We start from the raw sequence: 27,801 nt of genomic DNA, 5'->3' as shown, positions 1-27,801 counted from the left end.
TACTGGTGTAAAGGATCAGTGTGATGTTTCTATGGTGAAGCATTACTAGAGCACATTCCTTGCTAAGAGGGAGTGTTGATTTTTGGTAGCATCGGATGTGCTCTAGCCATGAAAATTGGTGGAGAGGCTAAGGCACATAAGATCTCCAAGACCCAGAAATCGTTTAGGGAAATTCCACCCATTGAAGAGATATTAAAAGAATTAATATTTTTGATGTGTATTAATATAATATGGGTGAGAAAGTTCTAAATAACGAGGATCAAGCCAGATCTAATCTTAACCATTGATTAAGCACTTAATTTCGGTCGTTGAATCATCAACAAGAAAAGTATAAGAGGAGGCTTGAGGGTCAATTGGAGGTACACCAAGTGATCAGTGAGTTCGATTTTTCTGGGGCGTGGTTTGCTAAGAAAATCGAACAAGTGATCTAAGCTGCAGTAAGAGGGGCAAAAGCAGAGATTTGGATTGGAAAGGAGTTTTGAGCCAAAGAGTACGTGGCAGAGAGGAAGCAATAGCATCAGAGAGGCCATGCAGAGGCCTACGCAACCTAGGAAGGGGCTCACGCAGCGCTGACACAAGCCAGGAGGGTCTCTTGTAGTGGCAGTGCAGAGTATTTGTCAAAAGTCCAAGATTTTGCCAAAGAAGCGAGGTTCTGGGCCGGGAGGGTTGAACAACACTCTTCCTCCAACAAATCGATCTAGTAGGAGGAGGTGACGCAATCTCCTAGAGGCAAGATGTTGGCCTAAGCAGTGATTGTGTTGGGATTTCGCATTGTTTGCCGAAGTCAAGCCACTTAGTGAATCAGTTGTGACTTGGAGAACGAGGTAAACCCTTGTATGTATTTCTTGTTGTCGTGATTTCTCTAAAAGGTTCGCTGGTGTGAGAGGTAACCTATTGTACTTATATTATGCTTGCTTAATAATACAAACCCTCTATCTATTGCACCGGTTTTCCCGCATTGCGTTTTTTCGGGGACGTGTTGTCCAAGAATAATGTGTCCCTTGTGTGTTTGTCTCATTTATTGTTTCAGTTTATGATCTGTATGTCGGTGTAGTCTGCAATAGTGTTTTTCATCACTATTTATAAATTAAATAACTTGTTGAATGAAATAACAAGTAGGAGATGCTAAACCAGTGACTGCAGTAGGATTTCTGTTCGTCAAGATTCGGAAATTTTCACACACCATGCCAACATCAAACATAATGATATTAAAAGATCAACTTTAGTCAAACTCTCTCAAGGCACAAATCACCACATATGCATCAAGGATACCAATATCATCACTAAACTAGATCATGGAGAAAAGGAAGGTAAGGGAGACCCTACAAATTGAGCTAAATTGAAATAATATGAATAGAGATGAAGGTTTGATGATTAGCCAAGCCCATAAGCCCAACATTCATAGTCATAAGGTTAATACTAATAATCCAAATAGTTAATCTAAAACGTTAGCTAGAAAGTTTGATCTTCATCAAAAATTGGATTATCATTTTTATCAAATGATAGTTTATTAAATTTAACTCCTAAGGACTTTGAGATTGAAATGTTGAGTTTCATGATCAAATTAACACATTTTCCTTTGTTATTTTTCTAATTCCTAACCATATAGAATGACTAACCTTAAGGCCAGACAGACCCAATAACAAACCCTCCATGTGCCATAAATACCCATGGTCAAAACCATTTGAGATTTGAACTTCATTCTTCATGCAATTAAAATTCACATGATCGTGGCTTAATAATCTTTGGCTCCACCAGCTTAGTATATTTATATCAGTCATACTCCATGAATAAGTGAAGAGAATAGTAACTTATATAATGTCACTTTATACTAAATACATTCTGCAATCACATTTTACATCAAAGGTTCATACAACGCCACCTTGTATCAATCACATGTACAACATTATTCTATATCACTCACCCATACTGGACCAATTTATATCAAACATTAAGACAACGTCATTTTATTATGAATAATCATTCAATACCATTCATGACTTTCATATTTTAATATTAGTAAAAAAAACTAGGCCAATGCAAGTTTACGATCATCAATCCAAAGTGGTAAGGGTCATGTTGATGCAATAAGAGTAATTCATGAGCTAGATTAAATTTGCAACGCAGTAGCCTTTTGTCAACACTTTTATTGCAATTCTTTTTCAATTATGATGTAAATTCCTTCCAAATGAGAGAAATGTAGCATTTTAGTATGTAGAAGTATGATAGTATAGTATGAAAATGTGAACAAAATTATGCCTAAATCATGTGAGAAAATCTCTTTATGGTAATCATAACTAAAAGGTTGCAATTAAGATGACTTGTGCATTAATTGAAGAGAAAATAGTTCACTAATGGAGAAAAATCTTGTGTCATTTCTTGTTTGTCTAAGAAAAACCTCGCAGGGAAATCCATAGGATGGTATAGGCCTAGTAAACAAAGCAAAGCAGTTTGTCTAAGAAAAACCTCGTGGGGAAATCCATAGGATGGTATATGCCTAGTAAACACAGCAAAGTAGACTAGTGCACCTTATACATGGAAATTCAAACTGGGCACTTGCCTAAATGGAACTAGCCAAATGCCCAACATCAATAGTACCCAGTTGAACCAATCCCTTAGGCTTCCAATAATTTATTTATACCAATCAATGTCTACAACTATGTAAGTAAGCAAGTAATTTATGTCATCCATTAATAATGTCATGAGTAGGAAGCCACCATAAATGACTAATATGCTTGTCACCATAAATGAACATGATTATTCTTCATTATCTCGCTTCTTTTTTTTCCTCGACAAAATCTCCAATAGTTTTTTTGGAAACAGGTTGTCGTTTAGATAATAGTATTTATGTCTTTATGTCAGTCTTCAAATGCAAGGTCATAACAAATCTCATCCTACAGAACATGACTTTTTATTTCTGAAGTATGAGCCAAAACGCTCAGGAGAATTCCATTATAAAAGTTTATATGCATGCACTTTACATGCTCATGCTTTTAATTTTGACCTAAAATTCATGTTGATTGCCGTTTTGGTTTTGTTTTACAAATATGAAATATAGTAGCAAATTAAGCAAAAAAAATCATCAAACAATAAACTTAATTTTAATTGTGCCATAACAACTGAAACCATGATAATCTTGTATGACCATGCCTTTTTATTATCATTAGCGTTGTTGTTTTAGATCTAGCGGAATCAGTAACTAGAAAAATTGCCGCTATTAACCCTAGGTTAACTGCTAATATCCTGCAAGCTAGCACTTATCACGAATCTCATGGCTCAAACTAGGGTCGAGACATCCCTTAATGGGACCACTTAGGGCCAAGACAAAATCTTTGATGGGGTCACCTACACATCCAGCCAAACCATAATAGCCCATGTCCTTGGCAGAGACTGAACCTGGAGATGAGAACCTAGGGGAGACAGATTTATTTCCTTTAATTGGGCCACAACACTTGGACTACTATTATTATTATCATTGTTAGCAAAGCATACTTTATTTGATACATGGAAATTTTACATGTTTGGGTGTCCCTCTATTATATCGAGTCATCAATATTAATCAATTATACTGTGCACTACAGGTTTCCACTCCCAGATAAGGAGCACTCAACGGCTGTCTCCATTCTCCTTCCAAAAGTTCATCCACTGCTAAAGTTGTCGTTCAAAAATCCCAATCTGAAAAGTTACTAGAAGATCCCATTGGACCCAAAGTGTGTGCCTTCATTGCATACCAATAGATTCAGCACTCTATTTTTGGACATTGCAGGATGAGAATCTATCATTTATCATTGATATCCACACTCGGGATAAAGATGTAACTTAAAACATATGGTTCATGTTTGTGAACAAATATGACAACAATGAGATTTGGAAAAAATATCATATAAATAAACTCCATTAAATTCCGCAAAGAAAATTAAGCAAAATTTGGCCCAACTTCCTAAAAACATGTTAGAACACCCCTATATTGTCCAAAAACATGTCAAAATATGTGTCTTTAAAGTTTAACAAACAAAAAACATAAATCTTATATGATCTTTCTTTTTTTTCCTTTCAAGTGGCTTGGTGAGTAAATTCACCATTAAATTTGAAATTCACCAATGCTTGAGATTTAGTGAACTTTAGATTTTTTTGAAAAAATAACTCAAACGCAATGACTAACAATGTAACCACAGGCATCTTGGCTGATAGAGCATCGATTCCAATGGAAGTATCCTTTATAGGTCTAACCACACAAATTCCTGATTCTAGCATGTTGTGGTCCCTCAACTCTCTTGACACCAGACAGGTCTGGAAGATTATCCTTCATCATTAGGTTAGCTAGATGCTTCATGATGCATCTGAGTAGTCCAATACATTCCATTGCATTTCCATCAACCTTGCTAAAGGGTGCACTCAGATACCATTGATGTATGACTTCTTTCATAGTAATGGATGAATTAACCACTAATCCATATAGTATAATGTGGAAAATGATGGTATAGCCATGAACAATGAAATATTTTCAGTTATTTTAGAAAGACATGTAATTGACCATTGTGGCACCATTTGCATATGAGAGTTGTTTAATTCCCTAATTTTATTGACGTTTCCACTTGCAATATTGTTGTGTCATCGGACTTATTACTTTCCATGTCGATTTGAATGAGATGAACAAGATTTGTACTAGTAATATCATTGGTCAATAGTCTTGTTCAGAGCTAGAAATTCAGAATATTCATCATTATTTTTATTGAGAACATCACTTTTTGGTCATATCTTTCATATTTGTGCATGAACAACCTATAAATAACTCGCTGTACATGTTTACATGCCATGTACCCATGCTCATATTCATGAGAGGCATAGGTTAAATACCCACAACCATATTCATAGAAGGCATAGGTTAAAACAGGTTACAACTATGCCTTGCATGTCAGGTTAATGATAAACAAAACTAGCTACTTTCAGTTTTCTGAAGAGCACAGAAGCTGATATCTTCTACTATACAACCTATTGGTACGTTTTATCAACCATAAGCAGGCCAAACCACCAATGAAGCAAATCACAGAAAGATAAAGCAAAGCAGAACCAAAGCATTGCCGACCATAGCATGCATTCACCTTTCCCTGCATAGTCTCCTCTGTAGTATTGTGATGATACAAAGCAGCCTGTTTGTCATAAAGAACTCCTAGAATCTTTGCAGAAAGTACATATGAACCAATGGTTGGACATATCCTGCAGAGTGTTTGATTTGATACTTTTAGAAGTTTCAACTTTTATCTATAATGATGTCCATGGCATAAACAATATTTTATATTCTCAGAGAAATATGAATAGACATTGGCAAAAATTCAACAGTATCTTCAAAAGTCATAGCATTAGAATCAGGATTCAAGATCATGTGAATCCTTACCCAATTATCTTGTACAGTATTGCAAAGGACTTCATCCCAAATATTTCTGATAGAACAGCTGGGGACAGAGTCCAGTATGCGCCATATGCCATACCAATAAGGGCGGAACCAATGTAAAGAAAAAAGACATCTGCATACATGAAAACAATCTTAAAGATAGTCAAGTTTCTGAAAAATCCTGAATACCTATAATGTTAGAAATATCTTTCAGTTCAGGAAAACAAAATCAAATTACTTGTAATCTTTCATAAGTTACTCTACTCAGAATGCACACAAATTAAACACAGAATATAAGTATGAAAGTTGAAACAGCAAACTGAATTTTGGATGTCCAGATGCACTGTTTTGTTACTCATCTGTAGCAACTTGCATCCAAGGTTCATGCCAGATCTATGACTATTCAATTAATGGCAACTTCATACACTGCGATAGGAGTTTCTTTTGCACTCTCACTGTATATTTAAACTTTACACTCACTGTATTCTGAGTCCCATTGACCTACTTATTGTTGTCATTCACTTAACATTATTAAAATTCTCATCTTATACATGACATCTGAATGTTTTCAAACATGCAAAAATAAAAACGTAAGGCAAGTTGGAAGTATCTAATTGGCATCCAAATGAATTAACATTTTTTTTGTCTGACACAATATTGAAGTTGACCTACCAGGTACAATAAGAGATAGACTATCAACAAAATAAGCTCATTCTATTGGAGAATATGAAACACTCTCCTGAACACATGCCCCAGCAACAGAAAAATAGAGAAAATGCTTATATTATTTCATAATTTACCCCGTCGATTTAAGAATACACACAAATTAAGCACAAGAATATGAACATGAATGTTGAAACAGCAGAATGACTTTCAAATGTTCAAGATGCACTGATTGGTACTCTATCTGTGGCAACGTGCATCCAATGTTCATACCAGATCTATGACAACTCAATTAATCACTACTCTGTACACTGTGTGATAGGAGTTGCTTCTGCACTCCCACTGTATATTTACACTAGCTGTACTTTTGAGTCCCAAAGACCTACTTATTGTGGTCAATCAATTACTAAAATCTCACCTAATCTTATATGTGATATCTGCATGTTTTCAAAAAGATACAAAAATAAAAATGGAAGACAAGCTGGAAATATTTAATTAGCATCCAGAAGAATTAACAATGTTTTTTTACAGACATACTAGTGAAACTGACCTACCAAGTACAATAAGAGATAAGCTATCAATGAAATAGACTCATTCTATTAGAGAATATGCAACACTCTCCTAAAAACATGCACCGATAACTGAAAAACAGAGAGCAGATTAGGAATTTAGGACCAAAACAAAACTTCTATTCACTACTAAAGATAATGTGCAAAGAAGCTTATAACGTGCCACTATGACTATAGAAAGGCAAGAAGACACCTCCCTAGGGTTGCTTCTCATTCTTTCTGAAATGCACACATTTTTTCTGCTTGCTGCTCTTCAAGGAAACTGAGTTTCCTAATAAGAGCCTGAGCTCCTACCTGGAGCCATTTGTTGTGAGCATTTGATACCTAAAGGCCACTCATCCACCCTGAGGGTGAAGTCATTGTTTCAAGAACAGATAACCTTAGAAGTTAGAACCAATGCTGCAAAAAGCATGTATGAAAATAACTCGACAAGAGTCCAAATAAAAGACTGGAAAAGTTTGAAAAATAGTCCAAAAAACTATTTTTTATTAGAAATTGACTATAAAAGAAAAATTAACCACAATCCTGGTAACACTGTTTAGAACAGAGAACCTTGTACTCGTGCATATGGATCCTTGACTAGAAGACCAAACTGAGGCATTTGGGAGATACTCAATTTCAAATGATTCGTTTGTACTACACTCATGTGCGCATATAAAGAATGGAAAAGAGAAGGTGCCGAATAGGTCCACCAGAATAGAACAGAGAACCCTGTATGCATAGATATCGATCCTTAAACACATTATTACATTTTATATGTTGCTAAATGGGAAGCCAAGTTTACCAGGAAACCTATCTTGCCGCAAGGTTCAGGGGATTCACTAGAATAGTCGTATGATAATATTCATTTTTGTATCGCAGTTAAACTTTATTTTACAAAACCAAATAAATTTTGGTTTTGGGAAGGGGAGGGGAGGTATTTGCACGCAATACCTCAAATATTAGAAAAGAATTTAGGAATTAGGTTTGTTTACAGTTTTGGATTTTAGGGTTTGCTTGCTAAAAACAGCATCAAAAGAATGGCCAATGGCATGTAAAGGAAGAAATATGGAAAAAATGGAGACAAATGGTGTTCAAGAATTAGCTTGGCAACCTCAAAGAACAAACATTATTTACTTCCTCTCTACATTGGCGTCTTGCAATGATGGTATCTCTTCCTTAACTTGACTGACTGGCCTGGATTCATAAGGTAAGTTCTATAAAGATTTTATGTAGACATTGACTTTCAATACAACAAGAACTTCTTAAAAAAAATCACTAGCTTCTTTATGCTTAATGTAAGTTGTTATTGATACATTTCAACTTGAAATCGAAAAGAACAGCTTGCAGACCCAGCGAAGACAAACATCTTGTCACTTTCTTGACACAGATGTAAACAACTGGTTATTTTTATTTCACAATCGTCTACCAAAAAGGGATAAAAGAGAGGAAGAGAGTACCCCCAGTAGCAAGAAGTATACAAGATAATGTCATTATGATTTGAGTGATCAGCAGACATAATGGGCGGGGATACCCACTCCTCATGAGAACATCAGAAGCATACCTGCAAAATGTTCCAATCACAATCTGAGCTATTATAACAATGCTAGATACTTGATAATAAGAACCAAAATGCTACCATTTATTTTGATAGTTGGTTATAACTTATGAATAAGTTTCCCAGTTTCATATCCTTGGCTTTGTGTTCTACATTTGATTGCTTTGCTCATAGTTACTAGCATAGGTTAGAAAAGGCTACTCAATATCATAATCATTACTTGTGTTAGTACTTCCTAAAGAACATCAAATTCGAAGGATGTAATATGTGAATTTGAAGTCACAAATGTCCTTAAATAAAGTCCTAATTAAGCAATATGATTTGCTTGTGTAGAAATCTAAAAATTAAAGTAGTCAGAATAAAAAGGAATAAAATGCAGACAGTTGCATATTTGTACAACATAGGAACTGCTATTTTGCAGCATACCTGCCTATTGCCTCCAAGATGGCAGCTAGCCAAGTAACCACTTATCACATTTCGAATGGACCTCATTAACCAGTCAGAGATCCAACTGGGGATGGAAATGGGTGTCCACCAACATCACAGTGCAGACAAATCAACTGCTAATGCAACTAAATGCACAATTATAATGCATGAAAAAGAACACTCATTCAAACACAGTATATTCACTATTCATCCCTATTTTCAGCCTTTCTATAAAATTCATAACAGAAAAAGATTTCTTCAATAAATGTATATGATATTTGTTGAAAAGTGTAACTAGGTTCGGTCTTCATAATGACATGTAATTGTGACTTTCGTAAATGATGTAAAGAAGAAAATAAAATTATTATTGTAAGGCTTGCTTCATGGATTTCATGAGCAAGAAATTTTATTTGTTAGTGGCTCCCATTGAGAGCCTTAGAATTTATCATTAGAGTCAATGAGTCAATGTCATGTATGAAGAGCTCTTCTTGAGCATGTGTCAAATATATATATATATAAAGTCCTCCAACGACAAGCACAAGTCTCCTTATTGAAGTCGGCCTCAAAATGAAGTGAAGAATTCATGTCAGCTCTCCAAATAAAGACACCCCTTCAGATGAATATGTCGGCTTATTTATAGGACGAACTACTATATATACAAGTGCGGGCTCTTTGCATTTTAGACAGAAATCCGAGAATATCTCTGAGATTTTCGTATGGCAATTACAGTGAGAAATTCGGAAATCCCTCTGTGGTTTCGTAAGGGCAGTGACAGTGAAGATTATCTGGTTTCGTAAGGGCAGCGGCAGTGAAGATAAGTTCGACCTCCATTACAGTCATCAAGTAAATTCAGATCTCTGTTTTGGGTGAATAGATACAACAACAAGGTACAGTGAACTGTTTGGACAAAATCAGAGTCAAGGGAATTCGGATCCCTCTGAATTTCGGGTGGATGAGCACAGTGACTAGTTCATATCTACTTGATCAACAGTTCAGATGGAATGCAGAAGACTGTCTCAGTAAAAAGGTTCGGTCAAGTGTACAATCTGACAGAGATAAGCTCCGTAAAGAATCTATCTGTCTCGGTGGCACATCAAGTGCAGAAAGACAGTATTGATGATACAACAGTTTGTTGCAAACACAGTTCGTTGATGATAATACTTTATTGATTTTGCATCTCAGAGAAAAGGCCTCGATGAAGGAATCAGTGAAGTCAAGAGAGTAATGAAGATCTCAGTATCAAGGCAGTGATGAAGATCTTGGTGATGATAAGAAGGTAGAAACGAAAGAAGAGTGACTGTCAAGAGGACTTGTGTCTTGATCTTGGAGAGGCTACTAGGTCAAAGGTCTTGGTCTTGGTATTCGTCAATTGGAATCTCTATAAGAAGAATTTGTGCGGGTTTTCCTCTGGAAGAGTGAGAGGTTTCGGCCCTGGCTCATAGCCTACATTCTGTGTCTCTTGTCTATTTATGTTTATGCATTGGTAGCTGTTTGATGAAGAACACTAATAACTTAAGCAAAGAAAAGATCCTAATGTAATGAAATAAAAGATACTCACAAGCAGTTACTAACCAAGAGAAATCACCTAAGTCTAATGCCCTAGATTTCTCAACACGGTATCAGGGCTAAGGTGACAGTCAAGGAAGGGCATCTAATCAAAGAGACACTCAAGGATCAAGTTCCAAGGAAGGCATCAAAGCAAAGTGAAGGATCTACATTGAAGAATCAAACCCTAGATCAAAGAAGAAGGTCTACTTCAGAAGAAGTCTTGGGATCATCAAATAATCAAGGCCAAAGCCTTATTTCTACTCAAAGTGAATAGATCTACAAATAAAGGCAACCAGAGTCTAGAAGTCTACACCAGCAAGAGTATTGGATACTATAATCTTTAGCAAAAGACCACAAAGAGCCACATCAAGTTAGCTAGGTAGCTCGAAATACTTTAAAGACGAAGATCAAATAATCTTGAAGAAAGTCAGAACCCTAGAAGCATTCCTAATCTGCACTCATTCACTACCTAAGAAGTCGAAGTATCTTGAAGGAGAGAAGACATTATCATCACCTTCAAAAGCTATAAGGCAATCTCCCTATCATTGCAGCAAGGAACCCCTCCTTATCCATGAAGAAGATCATCCAAGGAAGCATCAAAACATCCTCATCAATCACCATCAACAAAGGAAGCTAGATCTAAAGACATTGACATCATAAAAGGAGAAATCTCCTCTATTAAAGAAGGGCCTTTCATTTGGAAGAAGATCATCCAAAAGGAGCACTGATACGTCTTCTTCAATCACCATCAAAGTGATCAAGTTGAAGATTTCATCTTCACTTGTCAAGTAAGTATCTTTCATCCTATAATCAAATTTGGTAAAATGACTTCGTTTTGCAAGGAGATCTATAAGCTGGTTGGGTCATCGAAATTCCTTGCATGGAAAAGGAGGATAGGCATATTCCTCGAAGAAAGTGAAGTCATTGAACACATCAATGACAAGGTCTCCTCTGAATACATGGAAAGAGATTCTTATGAAAGATCCCCTCATACAACAATATTGGAGACATCAAAGAGATATATATAATAAGCTGGTAGAACCATTCTCTGAAGATGCGATAAAGAAGGTCAGATCACTTAGATCTGATCTACACAATATTGAAGGTATCAAAGGATGAAGGGATATCTTCATAAGATCTCAACTGCAAGATCCGGGAGAGATGATAAGGAGATAATCATCATTGTTCTAAATGCACTAACTAATGAACAAGGTAACAAATGTCTATGAGGATAAGATTCATAAGAAGGCTATCCCATTCAACAACTTGCAGATTCTATGCAAGATAGGCGAAGACAGGTTGAGGGCAAAAGTATTTAGACATTTGTCGAAAGAATAGAAGAACATGGCTAAGGTTTGATGGTATGAGCACTATAGGAAAGATTGTCCTAGGTTCAAGGGCAATAACAAGGAAGAAGTCCATTTCACCGAAGAAGTGGAGGAAGCTGAAAGAAGGAAGTCCAAGGAAGAAGAAAAGCATTAGAAGTAAGAGACTGTGACATCACTATAGGATAAAACAGTGCAAAACATGCATGTAAAAGAATATTGAATTCATAAATTCACAAAGAGCAAACAGCTCAATGATAATACAAAGATATTTACAATAATAGAAACATCAGGTTTCTATGTACAAACAGTTTCATCTAAGAAACTGCTAAAAGAATAAAAATAGCAACAGCTAGAAGACTGAGCATTAAATACTAAATAGACATATTCTAATACCCTCCCTTAATGCTCAATCTATTTACAACACCAATAGACCCTCGGAATTTTACAAATTTATCAGGACCAAGAGGCTTGGTGAAAATGTCGGCGGGCTACTCTGTTGTGGGAACATATTGCAACTGAACTGAGCCGTCTTCAACCAGCTGGCGAATGTAGTGGCAATGAGTTTCCACATGCTTTGTTCGTTCATGAAAGACTGGATTCTTGGCAAGTTTGAGCACTCCCTGATTATCACAAAACAAAGAAGTAGGCCCTGTCTGGAAAACATGCATATCTGCAAGCATACGACGAAGCCAAACTGCCTCACAGGATGCCTTAACTGCTCCCCGATACTCTGCTTCTGTTGAGGAGAGAGCCACTGCCTGTTGCTTCTTACTAGTCCAAGTAACAGCACCAGATCCTAGACTAAACACATACCCAGCTGTAGATTTACGGTCATCAACCGAACCGGCCCAGTCAGAGTCAGTGTAGCCACTGAGAATAGGATTGGAGCTGCGAGTATATAAGAGGCCATAATCAGAAGTACCACGTACATATCGTAGCACCCGCTTTGCTGCTATCCAATGATCAGCTTTAGGAGCTGACATAAAGCGAGAAATGTAGCTTACTGCAAAACTGATATCAGGTCTGGTAGCAGTAAGATAGATGAGACTGCCCACTAATTGCCTGAATAAAGTTTCATCCACAAGGGGAGAGGATGACTGTGCTGAAAGTTTGAGCCCTGGTTCCATAGGAGTCGTGGCTGGTTTGCAATCCTGCATTCTGAACCTTTCCACAAGATTTTTGGCATACTTGGACTGAGAGAGAAAAATCTGATTTTCAGTCTGCCAAACTTCAACCCCCAGACAGTAATGAAGAAGTCCCAAGTTTGTCATCTCAAAAGTTCTGCATAGATCTTGTTTGATCCCATGGATCAAATGTGCAGAGCTGCCAGTAATGATAAGATCATCCACATAGACAACCACAAACAAGATATCAGCACCAGTATGCTTGATATACAAGTTTGCATCAGATGGGCTCCGCTGAAAACCCTGATCTGTCAGGTACTGATCAATTTTCATGTACCAAGCCCGAGGAGCTTGCTTCAATCCATAGATTGCTTTAGCTAACCGACATACTTTCTGTTCTTGACCAGCAACCTTGAATCCTGGAGGCTGCGTCATGTAGACTTCTTCTTGAAGATCACCATTTAGGAAAGCACTCTTTACATCCATCTGATGAACTTTCCAATTGAACTGAGCTGCTAGGGCAAGAACAAGCCTTATGGTACTCATCTTGGCTGTAGGAGCAAAAGTCTCCTCATAATCGATGCCTTCCTTCTGTGAGAACCCTCGAGCCACAAGACGAGCTTTATACTTGTCTATGGTTCCATCAGCGTTGTATTTTACTTTATACACCCATTTGCAGCCTATGGGCTTTTTTTCGGCAGGAAGATCAGAAAGTGTCCAGTTGTGATTCTTCTGAAGACTCTGGAACTCGGCTTCCATAGCCTGTTCCCACTCAGATGTACCCTTAGCCTCTGAATAGGTTTGAGGCTCAAAAATACTGTGAAGGTTAGCCATAAGAGAAAAATTGACTGTAGACTGTTGTCTGTTCTTATGTCTAGAAGTTCTACCTTCAAGGAGCTCATCATCCCGGAGATCACCTATGGTTTTAGCCCACCATTTAGGTCGAAGAGAAGAAGAACCAATATCAGGATTAGAGGAACCAATATCAGGAGGAGGGGAAGAAGGCTCAAGAGCAATAGGGACAGCAAGAGGAGGATTAGCTTCTGGAGGAAGCTCAGATAGAGTATTATCAAATCCTGATGCTACATCATCCCTCCCATCAGGTGGACTGACTGGAAGAAGAACACTGTGAGGCGGATCCTCAGAATGCTGCTCAAAAGAAGAAGACTGAAAGAATCCTCTGTCTTCATCAAATACTACATCTCGACTGAAGCTAAGACGACCAGTGGCTATATCTATCAGCCTATAGGCCTTGTGATGATCACTGTAACCTGACATCATGAGTTTCTGACTTTTGGAATCCAACTTAGAGCGCTTAGCAGATGGAATCCAAACATATGCAACTGAGCCAAAAACTTTGAGATGACTGATCTTAGGCTTATGACCAGACCAAACTTCTTCAGGAGTCTTCCCTTTAACAGCCTGAGTAGGTGATCGGTTAAGAAGGTAAACAGCAGTAAATACTGCTTCAGCCCAGAATTTGTTTGGAACACTCCTGTGTTGTAACAGGGAACGAGCCATTTCAACAACCATGCAGTTGCGACGCTCGACAACACTGTTCTGCTGGGGAGTGTAAGGTGTGGTTAATTGACGTTTGATGCCATGAATATCACAGAAGTTGGCAAAAGCTGAGGAACAAAATTCCCCCCCATTGTCGGTCCTAAGGGTCATGATATTACAACCAGATTCTTTTTCAACTAAGGTTTTAAACTTCTGAAAGGTACTAAGAGCATCAGATTTATTTTTTAAAAAATACACCCACATCTTTCTACTGAAGTCATCTACAATAAGTAAAAAATATTTGCAAGCAGTGATAGAAGCTGTATTCATTGGACCACAAATATCAGCATGAAGTAACTGAAGTACCTTGGATGCGCGCCACGATTCTCCATTTTTGAATGAAGACCGATGTTGCTTTCCCGCTTGACAGGCGCTGCATACCCCCAACTGCTGAGTCTGAATATCAGGTAATCCTGACACAAGTCCCTCCCGAGAGAGCTGAGAGAGATACTGCATATTTAGATGCCCATATCGCTGATGCCATAGAGTGCTGATGGGAGAGACACGTGCTGCTAGAGCCACTTCTGGAAAGTCACCGGTGTCAAGTAGCCTGTATAGACCATGGTCCTCTAGGCCAACAGCAACTGTTAGACTGGTCTCCCTGTCAATGATGGAGCACTTGTGTGCACTGAACACAACATCAAGCTGAGGAGAATTCCTCATAATCTGGCTGACAGATAGCAGATTAATCTCCATACCAGGAACATAGTATACATTTAGAAATATGAGCGTGCGTCCACCAGAATGAATTTGAACTGTACCCCTGCCAGCTACATTGTACTTTTCACCTCCACCAAATACCACTGAATCACTGAAAGGTGAGAAGTCAATAAACCAGTCACGCCTATGAGAGAAGTGGCGTGATGCACCAGAATCAATGTACCATGCAAAGGAAGGAACATGTTCTGAAGACCTTTTAGCCATAAAGGCGTAAAAAGCAGAATCTGCCTGCTCGGAATGTTCTGCAACATTCGCTGTCTGATTTGGCCCTCCCTGTTTCTTCTGTTCAGAAGCAATCCTCTGTCGGCAATCTTTCTTCATGTGACCGAACCTGTGACAGTAATTACACTGCACACTTTTCTTCCTAGCAGGATCAAAAGACTGATGAGAGCCTTTCTGCTGAAAAGACTGAGAGGACTGGTATTTTGCAGCAAATGCATTTTCCGAGGACACTGATGAAGTACCACTACCAAACTGCTGTTTCCACCGATCCTGCTGCAGAAGTTTGGTACATAAATCTGGAAACTTCAGATCAACATTTGTGGTTGTAATGTTGAGTGTTTCTATGAAGTGTTCATAAGATTTCGGTAGACTCTTCAGAGTAATGACTACCATATCTTCTTCCTCCATGGTCCGACCAATGGCTTCGAGCTGATCTCGAATGTCTTTAATTTTGTTGAGATGTTCCTGTAAAGACATATGTTCATCCATCATGATGGAAAACAACTGATTTTTGAGAAAAAATGCTCTGCTTTTGTCAGATGTCTCGTGCAGTTCTTTCAACTGTTGCCAGATTTCGGCAGCGGTCTTGCCAGAAGGAATCTGTGGTAACTGATCATCAGCGACAGAGAGCTTGAGAAGCATAACAGCCTCCCGATTTCGATCATCAAATTTATCTTGATCGGTACCAGCTGTACCGGGACGAGGCTCTTTGCCCAAAATGAGCTGATCAAGACGCCTGTATTCAAAAATGGTCAGCATTCTTTGTTTCCAAATGTTATAGTTGCTGCCATTAAAGCGTTGATTTCCTTCTAACATCAGATTGGTGAGCGTGGCCATTTTCCCAAAGTTAATACAGAAGTCTGACACACAACAAAGTGTAGCTGCCTGCTTAAAAATCTTCTTTCAAGATGACTGTACCAAATCTTAACAAATTCTGTTGTGAAAGAAATAGGCTTGCACACAAAAAATTACTCAGATCTGTATCAGTGCACCAGATAAAAAAACACTAGACCAAAAGAAAAAATAACTCAGATCTGATCACGCCACTTTAAAGATGACTGTGATGCTGGTTTGATCACGTGCACTGATGATAACTGTGATGTTGTTTTGATCCCACTTCAAAAAATAACTGTGATGCTATTCTGGTCCCACCGCTTCAAATAAAATCACAATAAACTTTAATCCAATTGCTAAGCAAATACGTGAATCTGGAAAATACCTGTACGTGAAACTGCCGTCACATGAAACTGCCGTTACGTGAAACTGCCGTCAATTTCCAGTTACTGTTTGAGCTGAGAGATTGGGAAACCGGAAGAATTCTGAAACATGTCGGAGCGTGGTAAGGGAGGATCTCGATCTGATGAAAAACGTGAGCCAAAAAAACGCGAGGAAGACGCAAACGCTTTGGACGCAAACGCTTCGGTTCAGGCACTTGAGACGGCCAATGTAATACCACGTTTTCAGGTCCTGCGGCTAATCGAACTTGCTACCTCGCACACCATAGTCGTTTTGAAAAACAAGAATTCGGGCATGAAAACTGTAGCACTGATGACACTGATATATTCCCGTAACTATGACTGTGTGAGCGACGGGCATATAAACTGTGCTGCCACGGAAGATCGATACGGCGTTCAGGTTTTTACGCCGGTTTTACTCAACGGATGCATCCACCACTGTTAAAATCTGCGAGGAATCTCAAGCAGTCTGGAGCGAGGACGAAAACCCCGAATTACAATCTCTAGACAGCGAAGTCGACGACGGCACCTTGGCTGGATTTCTCCTCGAAACTTGGGTCGAATTTGGTGTCGCTGATATGTTTCGGGCGTTCTAAAGACTGCTCAGTATTTTGATGCCGCTGATATGTTTCACGTGTTCTAAAGACTGCTCCGACGATTGGAGATTTGCCGTTTTAGAACTTGGGCCCCCCCGGGGTTTCGAATCTTGGTTCTTCGAAGACGTCGACAGTCCTCGTAAAATGATAATGCAGGAGAAAAATCCCTTTCTGTATCGAGATTGACGACTGTAAGCTTTTATCACAATGAGCAAAGCCGAGGCTAAGACTCAGTGAAGGCTACCTGGCTTACAGAGGGCTCGACCTTAGAAAGGAATGAAGGAACTCACGAGATTAGGATATGAAGAGGATAGCTGATCAAGAAATCTACAGACCCTGAGAGCAGTTTCGAAATAAACTACTGAATTTTTCAAACTATGAAAAATTATTTCGAAAAAAAAAAAAAAATTCCTGTGCTCTGATACCATAAAACAGTGCGAAACACGCATGTAAAAGAATATTGAATTCATTAATTCACAAAGAGCAAACAGCTCAATGATAATACAAAGATATTTACAATAATAGAAACATCAGGTTTCTATGTACAAACAGTTTCATCTAAGAAACTGCTAAAAGAATAAAAATAGCAACAGCTAGAAGACTGAGCATTAAATACTAAATAGACATATTCTAATATAGGAAACATGAAGGATGTCTGATAATCAACTATGAAGGATATACCTCTTGGGAACCTCTTTGGAAACTTAAGGAAAGGAAGAAGTCATCCAGGACAAGGCCCATCATTCATCAAGTCAAAAAGGAAACATCTGCTGGATAGGGATATGCAAGATCCTCAAGATTCTCTGATGGAATCTTCATTGGAAGATTCTCCGATCCATAGAGGAAGCAAGGGTTTCATCAGGAACTCCAACATGTGGAATTCATGGGATGATGGTATGATGACATAAGATATGAAGCAAATCAAGGGGTTGAAGATCTTTTCAATCAAGGAAGTTCTTGAAAGAAGCCTAGATGACCTAAAGGTAAATGAGGTATGTATGCTTGTATTTGATTTTATAAAGTCGTGTTGTATGGTTGCAAGAAACTTGGATCACTACTCTATTTTGAGAAGCATGATCAAAAGAAATGAATCTCCTCCTATGAAAGAATGTCGAAAGGCATGGGTCACACTAGATGAAATCAACATAATATGTCCTCATATGGAGTATGAGGTGGACGACTGCAATTTGGGAACTGTGAATGGAATCTCCTAGGAATATCATGTGTGAAGAAATGAAGAAAGACGTCGTGAGAAATGCAACCATGGTAAAGGCAATCAACATCAGAAAGACCAAGAATATTTGACTAGGAAATCTCCTAGAATGATATGAAGACTTTGATGGAAGTCTGAAAAAGATGGAGACCCTTGACAATGGATATCTTTGGGAGATATGTCAACATGTATGCAGGATGCTAATGCACACTGGAAGATGTCATGATGAAAGACCATCACAAAGGTAATTTTTTATTTAAGTCTTCATTTCTTATTTTTGAACAGATATCTGGATGGGTTTATGCAGGTCTGCCAAGGGAAGCAGCATGACATGAAGCAAGTCCAGATGAAGACTAATGGATCACTTTCTGATGAAAGGAATAATGACATGACTGACCCATGGATGAAAGTCATGTATGGTTTGTGCCCTATGTAGAAGCCACAAAAGATGAAGACTCCTTGACAAAGGAATTCATGACATCGAAGGAAGGAGCTCTTCAAGCTGCTCGTTGAGGAGCTATTGTAGGTCCCTAATTAAGAGGGAGCCGAAAATTCCCTCTTTAGGAATGAGTACATTCCTTTATTGGAATTGATATGTCCTCCCTAATTAAGAGCGAGAGATAGACACATCATTCTGGTCTTCACCTGGGAAGACAAAATGGAGGAATGGGTAATCATTTGGCATCTGATACTCTTTGAGGATGAGATAGGGCATCCAAGATAAGAGTAGTTGTAGTGGACAGATATTCTTTGAGGATTGGCTACCCGAGATAAGAATAGTCCAAAGAAGGTCATACTCTGTGAACACCAGGGTGGAGAATGTACCTTGAGAGACAGCGAATGTTCTATATATGAATGATGATTTTGATTATGAGCGGATATCTATTTGATGGACTTTTGTTTTCTTGGATATAGGATTTTGGATTCTCACATTGCTCTGGTGAAGCAACTTGTCCACATATGGACTCAGATGTTGCACCTATTTTGTCACAAGTCCAAGGGAGCAGTTGTTGACTTTTGGTAGCATCGGATGTGCTCTAGCCATGAAAATTGGTGGAGAGGCTAAGGCACATGAGATCTCCAAGACACAGAAATCATTTGGAGAAATTCCACCTGGATGAAGAGATATTAAAATAATTAATATTTTTAATGGGGTTCCTAAGTCTAAACTTAGGAAAATTAAAATATTAATGTGTATTAATATAATATGGGTGAGAAAGTTCTAAATAACGAGGATCAAACCAGATCTAATCTTAGCTGTTGATTAGGGACTTAATCTCGATCGTTGAATTGTCAACAAGAAAAGTATAAGAGCAGGCTTGAGGGTCAGTTGGAGACATACCAAGAGAGATCAATCAGTTCGATTTGTTGGGGCGAGGTTTGCTGAGGAAATCGAATAAGTGATCAGTTGCAATGAGGGGTAGTTCGGCAGGGGGCCAAAGAATACATATCAGAGAGGCAGCAGAGTGCCAGAAAAGGTAGCGCGGAGCCTAGGAAGGTTGACGGCAACAAGGATTGACGCAGAGGCTGAGGAGGCTAGTGCAGAGGACATAGAGGGCCAAAGAAGTTGACGCAGAGGCCGTAGTCGCTGATGTAGAGGACGCAGAAAGCTTCAAAGGCTACGCTAAGGTGATTCAGTGGGACAGACTGAGAGTTGGTTGGCTGACGCAGAGCCGAAGAGGGTGAAGCAGTTTCGAAGAGGTTGACGTAGTTCTGCAGAGGGTGATGCAGTTCCAGAGGAGTGCGTGGAGCAAATTTCGTCGTTCGGCACAAGGAATAGTCGGAGTCACTCCGAGATTGTTCATCCAATTGTCGATCAGCCGGAATATCTGTCTCCAGATAGAGGTATAGCTGCCAAGGATATTCTCTTAAGGGTGAGCCATTTCTGACACCCTAGTTGCATTCAGAAACCTGCTTAATAATAAAACCCTCATATATGCTACACTAGTTTTCCCACATTAGTTTTTTCCAGGGACGATTGTCCAAAAATAATGGTGTCCCTTGTGTTGTCTCAGTTTATTTCATTTGTTGATTTGTATATCTGTGAACATTGCATTTGTGTTTACTTCAATATTTATGCATATAAATAACTTGTTAATGCAAAGAACAAGTAGGAGATAGTAAACCAGAAAATGCAGTAGGGGTTTATGATGTGTTAGATTCAAAAAATTTCACATGGTATCAGAGCAATTGCAGATCACAGGAGGACTGAAGACACCAGCAGAAGAAATCTGAAAATTTGCAGCAGAAACAGTTTTCCCGAGAGACAGGGTTGTTCTAGAGTTGAAGCGGTGAGAGAAGAAGAGATGCAGTGCTTAGACAGTGATGCAAAGGCTCACGCAGAGCCTATGTCAGCATTTTGAGCCAAGGGAAGGGCTAGTGCAGAGGCAGAGAGAGGCAGAACATGCTCACGCAGAGCCACATCATCCTTCTCAGCTAGGAAGGAGTGACGCAATTCACCAGGAGGAGCACTTTCAGCCTACATTGGGATTACGCAAAGTCTAAAGCGGTTAGATTCTTCAGTTGTCGGGGCTAAGGGAGCTGTGCAGATTGTGATTTGAGGAGCTGGTGAGACGTTGTTTCTTTCGGTGCAGAACAGTGTCTAAGGAAATGAAACCAAGGTAGAGGGAAGCACTACCTTGATAGATTTCTAGCCAAGAAATCCAGATCCGAGTTGCAGCAACAAAGGAGAATTGGAGAGGAATGATTCAACAGCTAGTAGGAGGATTTCCATGAGGGAAATCAGGACTCAGAGGGAGTCTAGCAAAGAAGAGTAGAGATGGCAGTGAACGAACTGAGGGATCAGGACAAATTGGACAGGGCTTCCAATTTTGTCATTTGGAAGGCAAAGATCCTGGCAGTTCTGGATAGACATCACATCAATGATTATGACTTGAAAGTAGTGGCTATCCCAGTTGACCCAGCTGAGAATTAGAAGTATGAGGAGGCTCAGGCAAGGGTGAAGTGCATGATCCTAGACGAGGTCAAAGATCATGTCATACCACATATTGATGAGAAGAACACAGCAAAGGAGATGTGGGACACCCTGACCTCCTTATACAAGGGATCTTCGTGCAAAAGATGTTATTAGAGAATCAGTTGAGGTCATATCAGATGCAGAAGGGAGAGGAGAAAGATCCCCTCCTCCTCAGGTTGCACGAAATTTGGAACTAACTTACCTTCATGGGGTCTACACCGAACCCAGAGTTTATGGTCAGGACCAATGTTGCAAGAAGCGTTCCCCTCCCCCGGTTCTAAGGCCCGAAGTGCATCCCGTGTGGATTCGTACAGGAAGCGTCCCCGGAAGCGCGCTTCCAACTGTTTTGGACGCTTCCTGGAAATTTCCGAAGCTTTCCTCCGAAGCGCGCTTCTGAATCTACAAAGCGCACTTCGTACGACACTTCAATCATACGAAGCACGGCGCTTCGGAAGGCGAAGCGTACGCTTCCGTACACGCTTCCAGAAAAAGCGCAGCACGGCCTAAAAAAATCGATTTTATTTTTATTTTTTTATTTTTTTTGGTGAGTTTGTTTGTTGGGGGTGGGTCCACCTTGGGTTAGGGTGAGGAATGAAGGCAAAAAAATATAAAATAAAAATAAAAATATAGCAAATGCTCCCTCATGGTAATGTTAAATTCTTAAAGTAAAAGGATGAAAATGAAAAATAAAGGAGAATGTCATTTTCATCCTTTTACTTAAATTTTAACATTACCATGAAATGACTCAGGATGTTTGAGAGTGGTTCAAGCCTCATTGGACTTTATATGTAGAAAATAGAATTTCATATCCTATTCAAAATTCAGCAGACTTAACATTTTTCAAGAATTCAAGATCAATGGAATTGTGGCATTTCATTAGATTATATCAAGTATGAAGGTATGCGATTAGCATTTAATCAAGAGCACAAAGCCCTATATGTACCATAGTGTTGGTGGTGTTAATTGTTGAACTCCTTTGTCATGCCCTTAGCAAAAAATTACCTTTCAATCAAGTCAAAATCATCGATCAAGCATGTTAAGCTTTTTCTACCATATTTTAAGTCTTGAATTAGGTAGTTTGATCAAAATTGGGCAATGTTGACTAATATCCCTACACAATCGAGGTAGAGACAAAGGCTAGACAAGAGGAGAAGAATCTAGATTCTAGATGGTTGATGCATCTAAATGGTTGATGCTCGAATAGTTAATCATTAATGTACAATGGATGCTATATCTATCTTGATTTATGCAAAAATATGCATGTTTTCAAGTCTTCTACAACTAATTTGGTATTTGGGATGTTTGTTTTGAGTATAAATGCAAAAAATATATATATATATATATATATATATATATAGTAGACGCTTCACTTCCTAGATTTTTGGAAAATGACGCTTATGTGTCTCCGCTTCGTGCAACATTGGTCAGGAGTCAGGACTGCTCTGAATGCAGTCTCCGAGGACTGGGAGACGTTTTTCCAAAGCATTTTGGGTAGACCAACTCTCCCTTGTTGGAAAGAGATGTGGGCAGCTCTTCGACAGGAACAGATCAAGAGGTTGACCAAGGCAGGGAGTAGCATCTGCGGGACAGCAAGGGAAGAGGAAGAAGAAGGACATCTCCAAGGTCAAGTGCTTCAACTGTGGGGAGTTGGGACATTATGCATCTCAGTGCCCCAGGAAGAAAGGCAAGGGAGAAGCTTCTGATTCAAAGACAGCTTCAACTAAGGCGGAGAAGGATATCAAGACTGATGACGATTATGCCATGAGTACTCATGCGCCTCTAGAGAAGAGGTGGGGAGAGATCGAGTTGTAGTCAGGAGGACTACATGTTAGGGGCAAGATCCTTGAGGTGCCCAAACTCATGGATCACATCTGGCTATGGGAGCCCTTAACAACAGTAGCATGATGACAAGTGTTGAGTGGAGCAAAGAGTGGTGGAGCGACAAGGCAGTGCTAAAGTGTAGAATTCTGTAGCAGTGCAGTAGAAGTTGCAGCAGTGCGAGAGGCACAAAGGTGTTTGCAGCAGCACAATGGTAGCCGAGGTAGCACCAAGTAGCAATAGAGGTAGCTTCAGCGTCACGAGGCCTCCAGACTGACAAGGATGTCAGATTTTGGGTGAAGTCAGTTACTTACTTCTCAATAACTGAGTTGCAGTGCAATAGTTAGCAATGGTAGTGCTATGGGCAGCATGATGCAGCTTGTCGAGAGGTAGCTGCAGTACAGATGCAGCAGTGGCAGTGGCAGTGTCATGGGCGGCAGTACATGAAGCAGCAGTGCAGTGGATGTGAGGCAGTAGGCCAAGCATCAGCACAGGTACCGATACGGAGGATCAGTGTCTTATTTCTATGGTGAAGCATTACTAGAGCACATTCCTCGCTAAGAGAAAGTGTTGATTTTGGTAGCATCAAATGTGCTCTAGCCATGAAAATTGGTGGAGAGGCTAAGGCACATGAGATCTCTAAGAACCAGAAATCGTTTGGAAAAATTCCACCCGGATGAAGAGATATTAAAATAATTAATATTTTTAATGGGGTTCCTAGGTCTAAACTTAGGAAAATTAAAATATTAATGTGTATTAATATAATTTGGGTGAGAAAGTTCTAAATAATGAGGATCAAACCAGATCTAATCTTAATTGTTGATTAGGGACTTAATCTTGGCCGTTGAATCATCAACAGAAAAAAGTACTAGAGGAGGCTTGAGGGTCAGTTGGAGACACACCGAGAGAGATCAATCAATTTGATTTTTTGGGGCGAGGTTTGTTAAGGAAATCGAACAAGTGATCAATTGCAGTGAGGTGCAATTCAACAAGAGGCCGAAGAATACATATTAGAGAGACAACAGAGTGTCGGAAAAGGCAGTGCAGAGCCTAGGAGGGTTGACACAGAGGCTGAGGATGCCAGCGCAGAGGACGCAGAAGGCCAAAGAAGATGACGCAAAGGCCGTCGTGGCTGACGCATAGGACGCAGAAAGCTTCAGAGGCTGCGCTAAGGTGATTCAGTGGGACAGACTGAGAGCTGATTCGTTGACGCAAAGCAGAAGAGGGTGACGCAATTCCAGAGGAGTGCGTGGAGCAGCTTTCACTCTCTGGCACAAGGAACAGTAAAAGTCACTGCGGGATTGTTCATCCAATTGTAGATCTGCCGAAATATCTGTCTCCAGATAGAGGTATAGCTACCAAGGATATTCTCTGAAGGTTGAGCCATTTCTGACACCCTAGTTGTATTCAGAAATCCGCTTAATAATAAAACCCTCATATATGTTGCACCGGTTATCTCGCATTGGGTTTTTCCGGGGATGATTGTCCAAAAATAACGGTGTCCCCTGCATTGTCTCAACTTATTTTAGTTGTTAATTTGTATATCTATGAAGGTTGCATTTGTGTTTACTTCGATATTTATGCATATAAATAACTTGTTAACGCAAAGAACAAGTAGGAGATAGTAAACTAGAAAATGCAGTAGGGGTTTCTGATGTGTTAGATTCAGAAATTTTCACAGCAGTGGTACAAAAATTTCCAAAGTTCATAATCATCAGCCAACTAGTTCTTATGTCATTGTAAACCCAATTTCTGCAAATTGTAATGTAAATGATGTCAGTAAGATCATTTAATTATGTAACAAATTGGGTAAGCTTATGATTTTGGCGACAAATTTCATCCTAGGAGGTTTTTTGTCTCACTGCATTATGTGTGTTTCTAAACACGGATAATCAGTAGAGTTTTTCCCTCCAACTTAACCCCAAAGCTAGGGTGGAATTTATTGTTGAAGTCTTAGGTAAGTCCTAGTGTTTTCAGTTGAGTCTGTTGTAAAACTGATTTGGGGATAATTTAAGTTATTTGACTATAATATTTTACTACAGATCACTTGGTCTACTAGATCATATTGTGCCGCAGAATTGCGTAATTATTTGAGGGTCTATAACGAATGGGTATTCCCCCTTTGAAGGTTGAATTTGTAATTATCTGATGTAAAAAATATTTTAGTGCATGGTCCCTCATAATCAGACACCATGGCTAAAGTATTTGAGGGTGGAAAAATAATCAATCCCCCCAAGTGTCAATTAATTAAATTTTCTGGTAAAAAATATTTTTTTTTGTAAGCTTGGTACATCGTCCTTTTTCATTAATAATAAGCAAATTAACACAACATACATCAAGTTAGGTGGCCTCAACTTACCCAATGGGAAACCAAGTCTGTTGGCCACCTAACCGCATCATAAGCCATCCAATAGCAAAAAATTCTAAGTCTTTCTACCCAAGCTATATAAGTTTGATTCTCATGTACACAGCCATACTCTAGTTTCCTATACTCATATATAATTGCATACTGAAAAGTAAAACCTATCCGCATAAGTACTGAACAAAACTAACAGTAAGAAAACATTCTAATCTTCCTGCTCAACAGAGGCAGATTCAACCAGAGTCGGATCTTTGGCATTGGAGCCTAGCAGCTCTGTCTGCTCTTGCAGACAAGGAAGGTGTTTCTCAATGTGGTCGAGGCGTCCTTCTTGTTTCTGCATTTGAAACTGCAACTTTTGAAAATCTTGTTTGTAGTTCAGGAAATCCTGAACTGTTATGGCCATGCTCAACGAAATATGCTCCATGGCCTTGCCCAGGAGACTTTTCATCAGCCAATACAAATAAAGGGTCTGCTTAAACTGAGTCACTCGCCCGCGGGTGTGTCCAGGGTCCCGCATGAGGATTTGTCAATCTTTCATCTCTATCTCGGTCGCGCTCGCCTAGCGGTTCAATTCAGCTTCACGTTCCTCTATCAGTCTCCTGATCTCCTCACTAGTCCCCTCCCGATAAGTTGTTGCCGCTTCAATGATGAGGTTAGCGACAGGCTTTCTGTCATGTTTTCCTCCCAAAGAGTTAGGTTCATTTTCTTGCTCAATCGCGCGTGGCCTCTTGCCTCAGCCTTTATTCTTTCTAGTTCGAGCCATAGCCACACAGGCCTGACGCTTGGTAGTCCAATATGAGCTGACCGATCCCTGTGTTGGTGATGGGGCGAGCCTTGAAACCCCTTGCGCCCGAGGAGGCTTACCACTCTGCATACCTGTCATGGATAAAAGAAACCAGATTTGGCAATCAATTATATTGTGTCGTTCCATCACCCACAGGCTCTACCACCCACCAAAGTCCATCATCCCCATTATGCATGCAGTCTCGTGCCCCCCTTGACCTCTTGCATACCAAGCAGAATAAACAATCTTGAACCTAGTATGACCCATTCCTGCACCCGCGTTAAACTTCCTGCCTTTGCCCCGACTGGCACGCCACCACAGTAGCAACCTTGTGTACACTGCAACCCAGGCCATGGGTGCAGAACCTTGACAGCCAACCGGCCACTGGCCCTATAACATATCGACCCAAAATGCAAATTCCCATCCTTTCGCACCCAATTCCAACGCTTTTGTGACCATTCACCAAGCCCAGATAATGTAGCACCACCTCGACAACCCTGCAAATCCTCAGGTGGCTCACGCCCTCTATAATGACCTTGCGGCCATTATGACGTAGGCCTTGGTTGCCCAACCCCGAAAGCCAACCAACCAAAGACCCATTAGCCAAACAACCTTCACCCAGCATTCCAATTCTAGCATTTCCAATCCATGTTGCATGCCAATTCCCAAACCCCTGACAACACTTCCCCATAACAACAATCCCGCAGACCTGCCAGAAGTCGCCCAACCATAAGACAGAAAGCTTCAACATTAAGACATATATCAACACTATCCCAGCACCTGACCCCCTAGCCTTTGAACCAAAGGTAGTACCATTCCCCAGGGTTGTCCCTTCTAACCCATAGCCCAATTAACCCCATGCGAGAGAGGAAAATATCGTAGCAGATTGAAATTGAAGAGGTTTCAATAGGACTCAAGTTCTCCTTCTAGGCTACCGACGCTAGACCATTCCCCCAGCCCCAATTGCCAGAAGCCAAAAGTCGCCTAGCCATAAGATAGAAAGCTTCAACATTAAGACAAGTATGAACACTATCCCAACACTCGACCCCCTAACCTTTGAACCAAAGGCAATACCATTTCCCAGGGTTGTCACCCCTACCCCATAGCCCAATTAACCCCATGCGAAAGAGAAAAATCTCGTAGTGGATTGAAATTGAAGAGGTTCCAATACGACTCAGGTTCTCCTTCCAGGCTATCAACGTCAGACCATTTCCCCAAACCCAATTGCCCCCACACGCCAGCCAGTTGCCCCATGCAGAACCCACAAATCAAACCAGAGAAAGGGGACGATGATGGAGGATCAAAGAAAACAATTTACATACCTGATTTCCTTCATTTGGAACTGATGAAACCTTCATCGCTTCTGGAGACGCTGCAACGACCCGATACCAAAGTCCCCTTGCCTCACACACTAAACCACACTCACTTGGACGAAGAAACTACCAACTTCCTTCCCACTATAATGGCCACTAACCAGAAAACTTACCCGCATATCTTTGCCACCTTTCTCTACGGCGATAGTCTTATGCATGCAAAAGGCCACCGCACCTATCACCTCGAGCATGTGGGGGTGGTGATCTTGTACCTTGGCATACTCAACATTTAGTCTACATTGATGGCCCCGTCCTCCGACTCGCACTCCAATCGGGGGTGGCAAAAAATAAAATTAAATCCTAAGCCAAAAAATTAATTAATTTAGAGTCAAAAAATTAAATTAGAGAAATTAA

At 39.9% G+C, this 27,801-nt stretch overlaps 1 protein-coding gene across 3 annotated transcripts in view; it reads right to left on the bottom strand.

The window, feature by feature from the left end:
* Positions 1-4,690: 4,690 nt before the first annotated feature.
* Positions 4,691-27,801, bottom strand: part of LOC149217698 (protein NUCLEAR FUSION DEFECTIVE 4-like) — a 238,943-nt gene continuing 215,832 nt past the window's right edge. For 2 of the 3 annotated variants that reach the window (XM_089393045.1, XM_089393046.1), the window contains exons 13-15: positions 8,064-8,167; positions 5,396-5,525; positions 4,691-5,217 (exon numbers count right to left, since the gene is read on the bottom strand). In XM_089393045.1, coding sequence (XP_089249171.1) covers positions 4,947-5,217; positions 5,396-5,525; positions 8,064-8,167 — 505 coding nt within the window. In that variant the 3' untranslated portion in view covers positions 4,691-4,946. The remainder of the gene's footprint in view (positions 5,218-5,395; positions 5,526-8,063; positions 8,168-27,801) is intronic. The other variant, XM_089393047.1, reaches the window with a different exon arrangement.

The sequence above is a fragment of the Pinus tabuliformis genome, chromosome 1_1 (genome assembly GCF_031772625.1).
Source record: "Pinus tabuliformis cultivar Carrire ecotype Pingquan chromosome 1_1, CPIR1, whole genome shotgun sequence".
In the NCBI taxonomy this organism is placed as follows: domain Eukaryota; kingdom Viridiplantae; phylum Streptophyta; class Pinopsida; order Pinales; family Pinaceae; genus Pinus; species Pinus tabuliformis.
Note: the sequence above shows the minus strand (reverse complement) of the source record. Positions and strands in the feature narration are given on the sequence as shown.